General features: G+C 39.0%; 1 protein-coding gene across 1 annotated transcript in view; it reads right to left on the bottom strand.

The window, feature by feature from the left end:
• Nucleotides 1–16,293, bottom strand: part of LOC309556567 (fibrocystin-L-like) — a gene marked incomplete at both ends in the record, with an annotated part of 248,337 nt that overhangs the window by 44,895 nt on the left and 187,149 nt on the right. Inside the window, 7 exons of the mRNA XM_082259011.1 lie at nucleotides 3,086–3,207; nucleotides 6,934–7,060; nucleotides 9,585–9,688; nucleotides 9,805–9,978; nucleotides 12,210–12,339; nucleotides 13,762–13,880; nucleotides 13,991–14,120. Coding sequence (XP_082115137.1) covers nucleotides 3,086–3,207; nucleotides 6,934–7,060; nucleotides 9,585–9,688; nucleotides 9,805–9,978; nucleotides 12,210–12,339; nucleotides 13,762–13,880; nucleotides 13,991–14,120 — 906 coding nt within the window. The remainder of the gene's footprint in view (nucleotides 1–3,085; nucleotides 3,208–6,933; nucleotides 7,061–9,584; nucleotides 9,689–9,804; nucleotides 9,979–12,209; nucleotides 12,340–13,761; nucleotides 13,881–13,990; nucleotides 14,121–16,293) is intronic.

Genomic DNA, 16,293 nt, shown 5'->3' with positions numbered 1-16,293 from the left:
CAATTTTACACTTGCAAAGTGAACAAACAAAATAAAAATCTTCTTAAAATGATTACAATGACACTTTAACTCACCTTTGGCTTAACAAAAACAGCATTATTTCCAAATGGTATACTAATAACACACACAGTCTTTGATCTCAACAAGATGTTCACATTTCGAATTCAAATAGAATTTGTTGTAAAATTCGAGTGTAAATTTGGACGAATTTTGTTTCGTTATTTTGAAATTTTTGTAAAATTTGTTTGCACTGTAATTCGGGGATTCGGATATATCCGAATAATGAAAAATTTGTTTGAATATTTATTCGAAACGAAAGGAACTGCATATGTCTAGTTCCGACACCAGAGATAAAATTGTGATGGGAGAGGAGAGCTCAGCTTACAACACACCTTTGCATCCTTCCTGTGCCGTGGGTGATGGGAGGGGGTTTCCCTTTCCTCCAATCAGTTGTTACACACTGTACAAGAGCTCTAACTCCTCTGTGCTACTGACAGATGTAGAAGGGTTTTATCTAACTTCAGCACTCTAAAGGGATGTAAAAAAGAGAAGACTGCAGCTATACAAGTCAAACTTATGTAGGAGGATATGTTTCATCAGCAAATCAGAAATATCCTTTATAGTTTACCCACTCTAACCTGCTGAATGGTAAGTTTTGATTGGTTGTGCTGGGTTACTGCACATCACAGTTTTTTGCATTATGTTTAACTACTTGCTAACCATAGGATGTCATATCACGTCCTCAGTATGTAGTAGTTATACCAGGATGTAGCCTGCAGCTACAGGCATCATGAACAGACAAGGAGTCACTGCTCAAGGTGGTGTAATTGCCTGCTGACCCACACAGGTGCATGCCCCGGCTCGCCTCCGTGAAAACTTGATAAAAGAAAAGGAATTGGCAGCACTCCAGGTTGAGTCAAAATCCAGGTTTATTGACTGGACATCCAAATATGACAATCGTGACAAGGTAGACGCGTTTCACACACTGACTGTGTGCTTAATCATTATTAAATATTACAATTTGCAGCCAGGGATACTATGTAACGCAGAAGTGATTGAGTGGTGGAACAGCCACTCAATCATTTCTGCAGGTGGTGGAAGGAGGTCCTCTCCCCTACCGGTGGCGCTGCCACCTTTTTTCAGGCTCTGCCGTCCAATTCATTCCTTGTGATAGCAATAAAGTTATTTAAAAAAAAAATTAAAGCGACAGTGTAAAAAGATGGTTTTAGATAAAATAAATAATAGTGATAAAAAATTTTTAAAGCACCCTCCATCCTGTGCTTATGCGCAAATGCGAAAGCATATGTAAGTCCAGGGCACATATGTAAACAGTGCTCACACCACACATGTGAGGTATCATCACGAACGCCAGAGCAAAAGCAATAATTCTAGCACTAGACTTCCTCTATAACTCTAAACTGGTAACCTCTAAAATGTTTTAAAGCGTCTATGGAGAATTTTAACCATAGAGAATAGCGCACACATACACAAAAAAGGTTGCTTTCAAATCTTGCAAGGCTACTTTAAAACACCTCATCTTAATAAGTAAATATTTTTTCATTCATTAAATAGCGTAGGACCCACTGAAAAAGGGGTAGCTTGACGCAGTGGTGGGCTTAAGCATGGTATGGCCATATGGTATGACTAAATCCCCATATTTACTTATTAAGATCAGGTGTTTTTAAGTAGCCTTGCAAAATTTGAAAGCAATCTTTTTTTGTGTATGTGTGCGCTATTCTCCATGGGTCAATTTGTATATTGGTCTCTATAGTAGCACCAACCTTAGAAATTTATATTTAGGGTGTGCACCCCAACCCTTTGTTTGTTTGTTACATATGGAGAATTTGAGGTACCGTAGTTTGGTGTCATGGAGTGATATGCTATGTATATATTTACTCAACGTAAAATCATCTTTTATATTTTACCCAAAAATTGGGTATTGCATTGTGTTTGTGTGCAAGAAAGTTCATAAAAGTGTAGTTTCCAAAAAACTGTGTTTTAAAACAGGAAAAACCATGTAAAAAATTGCAAACCCCACAATTTTTCTCTATAGAGCCCCTGCTATATATATATATATATTGTAATAAAAACAAAAAAATGGATTTTTACATGTAGGAGAAAAGTGTCAGAATTGGCCCGGTAGGGAAAAGTATTTATAAAGTCAAAACCTTTCAATTTTGGATAGAATAGGGGAGAGTAAAAATCACTCAGGATTTTTTCATCTGTGCAACATCTGACTCAACAAAAATTAGAGGATATGTTTGCATCTTTGTGATGGAATTCCCCACTAAGAGCTCGTTTACACCTGCAATGTACCACTTTTCACAGAGCAGTTCAGAGCAATGTTTGCAGGGCAAGACAATTGACTGTTTGAATAGAATTACCACAAACCTAGAATCTTACTTACGGTTATGGTCCAGCCCCATTCACTTGAATATGTCTCGTTCATTAGTGGAACTGCCCAATGAATATGGCAGGGAGGCTAATTTTTGCCTCACTACAAAGCAAGAGCATCATGGTCATGGCAAGTGTACTGTACATCCCAGTCCGGCTGTCTTTGCAATTCAAGGGGGTGGCTCAACTACCTATTTTTTACTTAAAATAAACTTTAGACCAGTGATGGCAAACCTTGGCATCCCAGATGTTTTGGAACTACATTTCCCATGATGTTCATGCACTCATACAGTGTAGTTAAGCATCATTGGAAATGTAGTTCCAAAACATCTGGGGTGCCAAGGTTCACCATCACTGCTTTAGACAATTCTCATGGGAACTTTCCTCATTGCAAGATCTCCAACCTATCCCTATTCTGTTGGCAACTCACAATTTTGGATTCACCTTCACTTTCATTCATGTTGACATTAGTGATCACAATTATTGGAGAGAGCAAATCTCCCTAATTATTGAAACACAGCAATAAAAAACTGACAATGGTTCTAACTTCTCTCCACTTTGTTCCAATCTAAAGAAAAAAGTGTTGCCTTTAGTTATAATTTGAACTGATTCATGTTACATTATTTTGTAGTTATTCACAAAGAACTATATAGGCATTGGCAAATAAATCAGTATAACACAAAATACCAACCGCTATTCCAGCATGCCACAGGGTGTTAGTAGTCTCCATTCTGTCCTGGTATGTACCAGGCCAGACAGAAAGTGCCACAAGATTTCTTCTCACATTTACCCGATCTCCCAACACTCTAATTCCTGGATGAAAACAAAAGAATAAAAAAAAAATGATTGGCTATTATGTTTCATACTGTTTCCTGTTATTGGGGACATGATGCTGACACTGTGCAGTAATGAGTGACTTGTCCCTGAATATTCTGGGGCAAGAAATAACTTTTTTCTTTTTCTAAGGGGATAATCTAGTACTTTATCATTGTTTTACACATCTGTAATAACCCATAGAATGTAATATTTGAGATAGGAGATTTGGTAGGAGAGAGTATGCGTGACCTCGCCAAGCACTGATGGAGTGTGAGACACCATGGCCATAGCCATAACGTTCGTCTGAAGCTCGTTTTTATTTACTTGGATGCAAGTGAACCAGATTGTTTTTTAATAAATGCATGCTGTATTACACTATGGGATTCTCCCTGCTTGATTTTTATGATTACTGCTAATGAGCAACTGAAGGAAGATTGAAAGTAATTTCTAGGCATTTGTTAATAACGGAGTTTGTGATCCGGGACATCCACTGATATTGGTCACACGCAGTGTCGGATGGAATACAGGCTCGTATGGTCCCTGTAATTCGGGAACCACTCTGTGGGGTAAGCGGCCAACATTTTTAAGGAGCACCTTTGAGCACTCTGCACTTTGAAAAGTGATTGCACAGCACGCATCTTGTTTCACCATATAATCAACAAATGGACTATTATTGCACTGTACAACCTTTGGAATAGGACTTATGTTGTGTGAATTATTTTCTGGACATTTTATAGATAGGCAACTCCTATCCTCATATTGATTAGTGGTTCCAAATTAATAACTATTGCAGCAGGGAACAGACACAAAGGGATACACTCCACATCTTTCCAAAATAACTGTTCTCCTCTAGCTGTTTAATCTGCATGATTCTTAGTCCTCATGGACTTTTTGGTAACCCTGTTACCCATTGTTGATCCCTGTCCACTTTAACTAGGGCTCTGTATAGGCAGAACCACACCTTCGCTTCATATATTCTCTAGCGCTCCTCTTGCGCTGGGCATTTTTCCCATTCATTCCCTTACCTAATTTAATGCTCATAATAACTGGCCAGTCTTCTTTCATCTCTACATGTGCCTATACTCTATTGCCTCTAAACTACTATTATAGCAGATGTGTGCTTCATATAACCTGTTAAAAGCCCTATTCTTCCCTTTCTTATCTTTAACACTCGGATGGACAGTAGTCAGTGATGACCAGAGATGAATAGTAGAACTACTTCACTACTGTACTTAAGTACTAAAAGGCGGTATCTGTACTTTACTAGAGTATCATTTTTTTCTCCTACTTCCACTTTTACTTCACTACATATTTTAGATGAGTTTAATACTTTTATTCTGATATTTTTTTTTTATGTGCTGCATCGTTACTCGTTACAATTATAAAAATGTTACGAATCATTCCATTCCAAACCCGCACCGCCGCTGACTTTTTTTACTCGAGTCTCACTGTCTCTGAGACTCACAAGTCATGACCAATCCCCGACCCGATGCGATGGCTCAGGGGCAGAGCCTCGCCACCTGTGCCCTCCCTTGGCTCGGCCCGAGTCCCGCCTCCCGCTCGGCTCTCAAGTGAAGTGGTGGTGGCGAGAGAGGAGAGACACCTGCCTGCAGAGTGATCTCTCTGGGCCCTGGCTGGGGGAGGGATGGTGAGTTACTAGAGTCTAGACTACTAGACTGTCTCTGGGCACTGTGCAGCGGGAGAACTGGATGGAGGTAGGAATATATTCTTCTTTCAGCAGGCGGGACTGGACTGGGGACTGTGGAGAGAGAGGCTGAAGGACTAGAGACAGCCTAAGGTTGGAGAAGTAAGAACTGTCTTGAAGTCAAGTCACTCACTAAGGGGATCAATTCTATTCAATGGGGGGAGGGACCTGCCCTGGCCTGCCCTACTCTAAGGGGGATCTATAATGGGAGGGGGACCCTGGCCTGCTCTAAGGGGGCTCTATAATGGGAGGAGGACCCTGGCCTGCTCTAAGGGGAATCTATAATGGGACGGGGACACTGGCCTGCTCTAAGGGGAATCTATAATTGGAGGGGGACACTGATTTGCTCTAAGGGGGATCTATAATGGGAGGGGGACCCTGGCCTGCTCTAAGTGGGATCTATAATGGGAGGGGGGCCCTGGCCTGCTCTAATGGGGATCTATAATGGGAGGGGGACCCTGACCTGCTCTAAGTGGGATCTATAATGGGAGGGTGCTCTGGCCTGCTCTAAGGGGGATCTATAATGGAAGGGGGACCCTGGCCTGCTCCAAGTGGGATCTATAATGGGAGGGGGACCCTGGCCTACTCTAAGGGGAATCTGTAATGGGAGGGGGACCCTGGCCTGCTCTAAGGGGATCTATAATGGGAGGGGGACCCTGGCCTGCTCTAAGGGGGATCTAAAATGGGAGGGGGGCCCTGGCCTTTTGACAACTTTCTTTAATAACTACATAACACAATACTTGTACCTTTACTTTCAGTACTTGAGTTGTAAATTTTAAAATAAGCTACATGCAATACTTAAGTACAAAAAATGTTGAATACTTTAGTACTTCTACTTAAGTGTGGTGCTTAAAGAGCACTTCAACTTCTACTCAAGTCACTTTTTTGATAGAGCTCTTGTACTTTTACTCAAGTCTGGGTCTCTAGTACTTTATACATCTCTGGTGATGACATAATATATAACCACCAATTAATACAGTTTGATAAAGGGAAATAAAATAGGTACCCTTGGTCCCGAAAATGCCTTACCGATCAAGAAAGTCTAAAGGCTTACCTCAGCTGGCTCATTATCAGAAATTCCCAGATCGTATCAAGCTCCTCGTTTTTAATTTGTTCACCTGTAAACTCCCTCCTTGGCAAGGTTCGCCATCTGTTCCGGACATTTTATAGATCGGCAACTCCAATCCTCATATTGATTAGTGGTTCCAAATTAATAATAACTACTGCAGTTATTTTGGAAAGATGCAGAGTGTATCTTTTCGTGTCTGGTCCTTACTGCAGTAGTTATTATAAGTTTGGAACCACTAATCAATATGAGGAAAGGAGTCCCCTATCTATAAATAGTCCAGAACAAATTCATTTTTGAATTTTGTTTATTTTTTAACACTTCATATTTTGTACTATTTTTACACTTTTTTTTATTCCGGTGATATGTATAAATAATCTGATTAATTTGTTTTTACACATGTTTATTTAATCATCTAGAGGGACAGCGCACCATTATTTGCAAAAGATTTGCTATTTGCTTTGTGTCGGCTGTTTATTAGTCTGCAGCAGTCCCACTAGGGTGTATTCAATTAGACCCCACCCAGAGTTTACCAAGCGCAGGATATTTTGTTGATTTAATATTTGAGATACTCGGACATTTGTGACAAAAGATATAATGGTAAAGTTGTGTTTATTTATTTATTTATTAAAAAGTATAATTTAATAAATATCACAGGTATGGGTCATTTAAATCCTATTTTATTTTTTGAAGTCCAGAATTGTATGTGTCTAAAGTTTCATACATGTGTAATAATAATGTACCAAAATACCAAAATACCAAAATAAATCGGTCAGTGTTTTTCTCTTACTCATAGTGAGCATTAAGATCACCGATCTCTATACAGTAAATGCATCTGTTCACCAAGTGGCTACTAAGACTGCATCATCAAAACCCTGTTTTCAGTGCCAATCTATGATGTTTTTTTACATTTCTGCTTTAATTATTAATAGTTTAGAAGTTTAGAGTTTACCTTCTCCTACAGTAAAATGAATAATATTGTCATCAACGTCAAGTCCATTTGTGTAGAAAACTCCAATTGCTGGGGAGAATCCATTATGAAAGGCACATCCTTTGACATAGGATTCATTGGATAAAACCTAAAAAAAACCCAAAAGACTTGGTTTCTACAATAGCTAAACCGGTGTTTTTTTAACAATATTTTCATTACTGATATTAAAAACAATTTGGAAACCTCTTGAGACATGTAAAGTAGGAGGCAAATTGAAGAATAATATTAGTTATTTCCATAGTGCATGCTTGGAGCAGACATCAGCAGCGGTAGTGAGGCAGTCAACAATAAATAGGTTTGAGATAATCATAGGTGTATCCTCAGACAAAATGGTAAAAGAAAACAATTATCCAAAAGGCAATGTTTTTCAACCCCATTCCTAGAATAACTTGTCTGTCCATCTTATGTTAACCTGTCTAGTTATATGTTCCTGTTAATCCCCAAGCACTGCTCCATAGAAACCATTGTTTCCATTCACTGCATTGATAATAGCTAAAAACCTGAAAGACCTGTATGCAAATTGAAATAACTGGCACAATAATATGAGGCTGTAGCGCTACTATAAACCAGTGGGTCTTGATATACAGTTGATCAAAGGACCTAAAGAGATGATTTGCTTAGCTCTGCCCACTATCCTAAATGATGAAGCATATATTTAATTTTAATGAAAAAGAAAACAGGAACATTCAGCTGATACAGGCTACATATTTGTATATTTGTTCTTTAAACGCGGTTGATGCTTCTGCATTTAATTTCTGTTGCTTACCTCTTACGAATATAGAGAAATACAGAACCGCATGTATGTATATTTATTATTGTGCCTTAAAACTTCAATAAAATCTATTGATCAAAAAAAAAAAAAAAAAACAATGCATACCTTCTGTTTAAAAAAAGCTTTGTTGTAATGTACAATGGCTCAGTGGGGTTTTTTTGGGGGGTATTTAAAGCCGTTGTAAAATCACTACTCACAAATCCTGGAATCCCTTCTGTTACAACAAGATATACTGAGAGGGGCTGAGATTCCCTTATGATGACAGCCGGAAGGAGAGGAGAAGAATGATGGGAGGTCACATGAGCGGACAGTGGCTCTCTGAAAAAAGGTATTTCTCTGCATAATTTTTAAAAAACAGACACTGCACAGGATATCTTGCTGTAACAGAGGGGATTTCAGGATTTGTGATTAGCGATTTTACAGCCACAGAGGAATAGCGTTGGGATGGGCGGGGAGGAGATGGCTCATACACACACACACAAACTTCCGAGCTTACAGGAGAGGAGGGAGGGGAGAGGGAGAGAATGCGGGATAACAGAGGCATGTAAACTGACCATGGTATCATGAATCAGCAGCCATGATTACTGTGGTCAGCACACTAAGGGGAACACAGGAAAAGATAGGATCAACCAGGTATTTTACAACATAGAGAGGGACACATTACACTGCAGAAGCACTTTGCTGTATATCCTGTTTAAAAGGAACAGGGTCTTTTTTTTAGGGTTACAATGACTTTACATTTACAATTCAGTCAGAGTTCAGCAATGCACTACTGATGTATGAGAGATAACACAAAAGGTTCCAGCAGGATCTAGCCCTTTTTTTCCTATTTTTCATTGGTAAATGTCCTAAATTGTTTTCACATAATGTAACATGTTTACTAAATGGGGGACAGGATTGTGCCATTTGTTCACCTCTCCACCATTCAGAGAACCTTTTTCTGTACAAACAATGCAGGGACCTTTGACAAAAAAGGGGCAGGCGCCTGCTGGGACCTTCTTCAATGTACTGAGATATTAACCCAGAAGCTTTAAAACATCCCAGTGTTAGAGGCTCAGTGCTGTGAAGAAGACCAGGCATCACTGGAGAAAAGGTCAAATTCTGAGCTTGTTTAGCTGCAATGAAGGGCCATGGAAACATTGGGGGTCTAATAGACCTGCAATGTCTCTATAAAGAGAACCTGTCACCTGTTCATGCTATCAGATAGGGAGTGTGTTAGCCCCCTTGTGATAGCAATAAAGTTAAATGGAAAAAAAAATCTAAAAGCACTCCCATCGCTCCATTCTTACATGCAAATGCTAAAGTGCTAAAGTATTTAAACAGCGATTGCACAACACATGTGAGGTATCACCACAAATGTCGCAGTAAGAGCTGTAATTCTGGGGCCATTATTTACAGTTAACTCTAAAGTGTCACCTATAGAAATTTTTGTATACCAAAGACGTGTGCCAGGTGCATGCAATTTTAAGGCTTGACATGTTTGGTATCTATTTACTCGCAACCCCACCTTTTATATTTTATGAAAAGATGGGAATTGGAATTGGAATTGGAATTGGGAAATTGGAATTGTGTATTGTAAAATTCGTTTTAGTGCATTTTTTCTTGAAAATATGCATTTGCTATACAGCTGCAAAAATGTCACCCAACCTAAAAATTGCAACTGCTACCTTTCTGCTCTACAGGGTCTATAATTGTTTAGGGGTTTAAAGTAAATTTCTAGCAAAAAATGCTGATTTTACAGTATATGAAAATGTTTAAACTTGCCCTGGTAGAAAAGTAGCTAAGGTAATACTATAGGTCACAGAGTAGATGTATTTGGAGAAATCTTTAAGACACTTACCTCTCCAAGATTGAGGAAAGCCAAGGAATAGCGGGGGTCTATGGGGTCTCTGTAACCTTCCTGACCACTGTGATAGAATTCCACATTTGCTATTCTTGCATTTCCTTCAAAGAGTAAAATAAAAATTAAAGACACGCATTTCTATTTGTTGTCTTTATTTGTGAAATAGAAGGTATGGACAGAAAATGTATCAAATGAACAGTATTCATATTCAGCATACCCTTATAGACCATCCCATTGGCTGAAAATGTGCTGACAAGAACACGAGCTCCAAAAGATTCACTGTACCAGCCTGGGTAATCCTCTCCAATGATCTTGATGTTTCTGGTGAGCAGGGCCACATCCGCTGCCAGAGTGTAGGTCAAATTTGTGTTGGGTACTTGATAGATGTTTGCTGCATGAAATTATACATTATGTATGATTATCTTTGTAAAAAAAACAAGACTTTAGAGCCATGTCTAGTATATTTATTGTTGCAATATATTTTCATACTTATATAGTGCCAACATATTCCCCCAAAGCTTTTACAGAGTGCATAAAAACATTCACATCCACCCCAGGCACTCAAGGGGCAGAACGCCAAAAGAAAGCATGTGGTCTTTGTGATTCCAGTAATGGAATATTTATAGTAGAATTGTAGTGAAAAGTGAAATTTGGTATAAACCACAAAATGGAATTAATGCTTTAGCCCAATATCTTCAATCATTACTCAATGCTTTATCTTGGTTAATTTCCCCATTGCTTGGGAGGCAAACACAACCAACTGGTCTCTTTAAGCAATGCACAGTTTCCTGTATGCTAAATAATATGCACCAAAGTGTGCCATAGTGGTGCAGTGATTGGTGACCATAGTGAAATGTGAGTTTTGTCTCAACCACTTGAGTCTCTGTTGACATTTTTAATTGGCTCCAGGAATCAGTGGCTCTAATTGGTCTTTGCATGGTTTCAGGCTGAAGCCACTGCCTGTTAGCTAAGAACCAAGCCCAGGAGCTGAAATGATCAGTTCCTGGTTTTCACTTTAAATGTATTAAAACTAAAGCAGACAGAATCTGGAGCAGCTGTGCATGGCAACCAATCAGCTTTTATTTTCAGCTTGTTCATTTAAACTTATAAATAAAAGATAGAAGATGATTGGTTTCCATGTGCAGCTGCTCCAGATTTTGGCTGCACCAGTTTTGATAAATCCCCCTACATGCTTCTACATTGTATGTAAATGAGGATTGTAGTGATGTCACAAGTGCATGTCAGTTTACAAAACGCAGGCACAAGTTAGTCTGTGGATTTATTAACAGCCAGCAAGAGTGCAAAAGAAGAGTGAAGTTAGAAAGTTTTAGGTGATAAGCATATCCAAGCTGTTATCATAAAAACCTCTCAATTTCCTTTTCAGAACATTGATAACAACAGCAGCGCATTTCAACCTGCCCGGGTCTTGATTGTGCTTTTGTTTTTATTGTTGCATATAAATAAAGTATAACTTGTTATAAGAATTCTTTGGACATTCTAAATGCTTCATCATGTGCTGGCAAAGAGGTTAAAGCACAAGGATCTCTATTTTAAAGTGATATTAAAGGTTCATTTCTTTTTTTAGTAACAAACATGTCATAGTTATCGGTTTTGTACAGAGAAACCCCGATCCTGCTTTTTTGGGTCCCCCATTGACATTCCTGGCTCCTCCACCCCTTCAAGTACTCCTCCTAGCAAGCTGCTTGCTATGGGAGATACTCGTTGAGGCTCAATTCCAAGGTGCACTGTGTGTGTGTCTATTGACACAGACTGTGCGGCTCGGCCCCACCCCCTGCTCCTCATCACTGGATTTGATTGACAGCACCAGGAGCTAATAGCTCCCACTGCTCTCAAAGAGTTCAGTGAGGAAGGACAGACAGAGCAGCACTGCTGCTTTAGTGCACAGTGCTGGACGGAGATCAGGCTCAGTTAGGCATTTATGGGAGGGAAGGGGATATGGGGGGGAGCTGCACCTGAAAGGTTTTTACCCTTAAATCGTTTGTTACCCCAACATTTCATATTCCTGGCATGTGCCTGCTGTACAATGTTACTTGTATGAGAAAGTTCTCTTTGTATTGCTTCCTTTGTGTGAAATCCCTGGCATTCCTTCTAGTCCCCTTCATTTCCTATTAAAAACTGACCAAATCAAGCAGGAGAACACAGCGTGGTCAGTTCTCTAGCTATGCTGGGAACTTGATCTGATCTCCTTCAATGATCAGACTTGTCCTGACATGCCCATGCTTCACAGCCTGTCACTGGGAAGCTCAGTGTGCTGCTGCTTCTTCTCTCACCAGCTCTTATGCAGCTGAGAATAGAGGGGATGTGATTACTTATAAAAAAAAGGGAAAAATGTATTATAATGTTTTTGTTTTTTTTATATATTTATACAAAAATGTTTTGCCTTTTATTTCAATTTTAAACTGAATAGGTTGTTTTACAAGGTGACTATTTGCAATCACTTTTATGCAGCGAATGCATTAAGGTAAAAAACCCTTAGCCTTTCAAAACCACTTTAAATATAGCTGTACCCCTAGTTTGGGTGAGTTGTATTTCTTAATGATTGTTTGAGGTTTAGTACTGCACTTTTGCCATTTATTAAACAAGCCTTGTCACATGTCTTACCTGCATGGTTGAAAGTGAGAGAGACATTCAAAGTGAGGTTTTTCTTGTCAGGTGACACAGCAATAATCTTCTTGGTTTCCGTCTGCCAGGCACTGTAACTAGTGGTAGTTATAAGGATATCTTCACCGACCTGATGAAAAAATATGTATAGGTAAAATTTGCACTATATTTATGAATGTGGTTTATTAAAATGGTTCATAGCTGTGAATGAGATAATCAGTATACAATTCTGTTAGCTATTGCCCTCCTACAGGCTTACATCATATTGTTTCTTCTTTTGGTGTCCATTCACATCTATGTGTTTTATTACACATCAATGCATATACACAGGTTAGCCATTGTTTTTAATGGGCCTAGTTCACATTTTTGAATTGTGTTTAAATGCACTGTAGAAAAAGGGTTTAGTCAATTTTTTATTGTGCGTCAAGGGGCCTATATAAGTCATGTTACTTGTATTTTCATGCACAGACAACATATACCAGCATGCACTGAAAATGCACCCAAATAAGGAAGCATATCACAATCAAATTGTTGTGGAGCCAGCCCATAAAGGGCTCATTTACATATGCTTTTAAACACAGGTGAATACATAGACACAGGTGTGCTATTGTTTTAAATGGTGCCAGCTGTCCTATGCCGTACAAGAATTTCAAAGTTTGTCCCTTAAAAAGTTGACCAACTTTGCAGTGAGGTTACCCTTGAAAAGTGAAGTGTGCTGGGCAGCTATGTATCCACCATCTATACTGCACATAAGAGAGATTTGTTTTTTTTTAAGGTCTTAACTTTTGATAGAGCTACTGTGCAAAATGCACTTTTTTTTCTTCTTACCCATTTCACTATACAACATTTGACTGGAGAGTGTGTAGTGAGGAGGAAACAACAAATGCAAGATGGAATCTGATGGACCTTTGGAGATCATTGAGACCAGGATACATATTGGCTGTTCAAGTGCACTAAAGCTAGGCATACCTTTGTAGAACTTTATGCAAACATTTGTATGAAACATTCCCAGAAAGTTCTTTCTTGCCATCTCTAAATCAACACATTTTGTTTAAAAGCCCTTAAAATTTCATCCAGGCCTGCTATTTGAATGGAAGTGAAAGAAAAACCATACTCACAGTTATAATTTCTATCCTGTTCCTTGGGATTTTTTGTCACTGTGCTTCCACTAACCATTAGAAATTCAAATAAACATTCCAAAAACAACAATTTTCATATAAAATTCTACTAATATATGGCCAGCTTAAGACTAAGGGGTGGATTTATTCACGGCAAATAGGCTGTGCACTTTGCAAAGTGCAGTTGCTCCAGAGCTTAGTAAATGAGGTAAAGCTTCACTTTGCAAAGAATACCCAATCAAGTGCAAAGAAAATAAAAAAAACATTTTTGCCTGTACATGATTGGATGATGGAAGTCAGCAGAGCTTCTGCTCATTCACTAAGCTCTGGAGCAACTGTTCTTGCAGAGTGCAATTGCACTTTGCAAAGTACACAGTATACTTGTCTTTAGTAAATCAATCCCAAATTGTCTACCAATGATCATACAACGATACCTTCCAGTCCACAGGTTCTGCTAGGATGATGTACTGTGATCCAGCTGGTGCTGTATTTGCCAGCTTAGTTCTATATACAGAACGTGGAAGTCCATGAAGATCAAGTTTTCCAAATACACCTACAACAGAAAAATAATTTCAACATTTGTTGACACGCTGCAGCTTGAAAAATAAGTCAGTATGTGGAACAGCAATATATTCAGTGATATAGTTGTCATTCTGTACTTACCTATAACCTTTGATCCCTGATTTGGTCCATCTGGCAATGGTAATTCTGGAGTTGAATGATTTCCTCGTAATACAATTTGTAGTTCTCCCTGGAATGGATCGGTTTCCGTTCCTGCTACTAAACTTCCACCCTGAAAAAAGCCGATAAAAACGTGATACCTGTAGACTAGATACTAGAATATCTGAACCTTTCAGAGTTATGGCCCGTACACACGATCCGAAAATTGGGCGAAAAATAACGCTTGTGAAAAGATCGGACGATAATCTGATCGTTAGTACACAGCTTACGAGAGGCGATCACGACAGTTCGCCCGATATTATTCGGTCGTGCAAGCATAAAAATTTTGATCGTATTATAACACATCGTACGATAATCGTATTATCAGTATGTTGTTCGTCCGAAAAAAATGGTGAGTAGTAGACAGCGCATGAGCAGTAGACATCATTTCCCCTCACACGGTACAGCGTGGTTACGCATACCGGAAGCTTTTGAATCATCGTCCGAGAAAATTCGTATCGTAAGTAACCTCTCCCAATTGCGAATATAATTGAGAGTTCCTAGCAACCAAAGAAAAACGGACTGAACGTCGTCCGATTTTCGGATCGTGTGTACTGGGCATTAGTCTAGATAAAAGTAAATACATCTTTAAGTAGATTTAGGCGGTTAGAGAGGTGACATCTCACCATTCAAGAATTTCAGAGCTCACTGTAATTGTACACTTGAAGGAGTAAAACATCTGGCCTGCTCACACAAGTGGGAAAGTGTTGATGTGTAAGTGTGAATGTCCCAATCACCAGAGTCACTCATTACCATCCTCTAGCAAGTCATAAAAGGCCAGATTATCACAAATGTTGCTTAAAAATGGGGGCGTCATTTGCTATTATCAGGACATTTATAGCCAGCATTAGTTCTCCTGCAGTCTCATGTGAAATAAAAAACATGAAAAATCCAAGAATGCAAGTATTCTATATGGTGTAATGTTTGTAGACACCTGCTTATCATACTTACATGAATTTGTTGGACATCCTTTTCCAAAATCATGGGCATTAATATAGGGTTGCCCTATCCTACCTATCCCCCAGCCCTCTCTGTGGTTATAACAGCCTCCACTCAGTTAGGAAGGCTTACCACAGAATTGTGGAATGTGATGTGGGAATGTGTGCCCATTCAGCGTAAAAAGCACTTGTAAGGTCAAATAGTGAATTTTACAGAAAAAATCTGGCTTGGTGTTCCAGGCCCCTTTAATTCTTCCACATCAGACTCATGAAACCATTTCTTTATAGAGCTAGCTTTGTGTTAAAGGACACAGTCATGCAAGAACAAACAAGGGCATTTCCAAAACTGTTGCCACATGGTTGGGTGCCACAGTTTTCTAAAGTGTCTTGTATGCTGTTGCAAAAACAGTATCTGAAACACCTCAACTAAAACTGATTGGAGGAGTGTTTACATATTTTGGCCATATAGGTAGGTCCTAATGAAGCTCTGGGTGGAGTGAAATGCATCATCCCATGTGACATTGGCATACATCACTCTCCTAGGTCTCCAATATGGCACACAGATGCATCATGGCTATTGGACATGAATTTGTGCGACCTTTGATATCACACTAAAGAACTCCCCTATATGTAATGCTTGGTTGGGGTGTGAACAATAAGAATATAACAGCCAAGACTATATACAGCTCAAGCAGTTTTTTATTCTGAGATATTACACTGAGACATGGGTCACAGAACCCTCAGAGGATTGCCAGACAAGTGCTTAGAATGAACCTATGTACGTGTTAATATAATTGGTTGCCTGTTCCGTCCTAGATGGGAGAAACATGATTACATCAGTAGGATAATGCTCACACATTTGATAGGCTTCATATTTATATCCCCTTTGAGGTGAATAAAACCACGGTGAATGTATGCATTAGTTCCCTATGTGGCATTTTTGCACCAATATATGTTTTGAATAAAGGCTACTTGTAATCACCTGAGGTGGATTTTATATACCAACTATATGGCTTAGTTTGTTCCATAAACCCCTCTTATAGCCATTTTTTGAAGACTAATATCCAATATGCAAATGTAGGGTCTAGTTATGAGAACTATATGGTCTGCAGAATAATCAGATGTGGCACATTGGACGGTGCTGTTGCAAAGACATTGTTAATAATCAGTTTATGATAGGCATATTAGGTGTGCACTTGATATTTTGAGTGCAGATTTTACTTGATTATTCTTTAACTAAAGTGTATGTTACCCCAACACTTCATATTTCTGATATGTGCCTGCTGTACCATGTACTTGTATGAGAAA

The sequence above is a fragment of the Pelophylax lessonae genome (assembly GCF_965119305.1).
Source record: "Pelophylax lessonae genome assembly, chromosome: 5".
Classification (NCBI taxonomy): Eukaryota; Metazoa; Chordata; class Amphibia; order Anura; family Ranidae; genus Pelophylax; species Pelophylax lessonae.
Note: the sequence above shows the minus strand (reverse complement) of the source record. Positions and strands in the feature narration are given on the sequence as shown.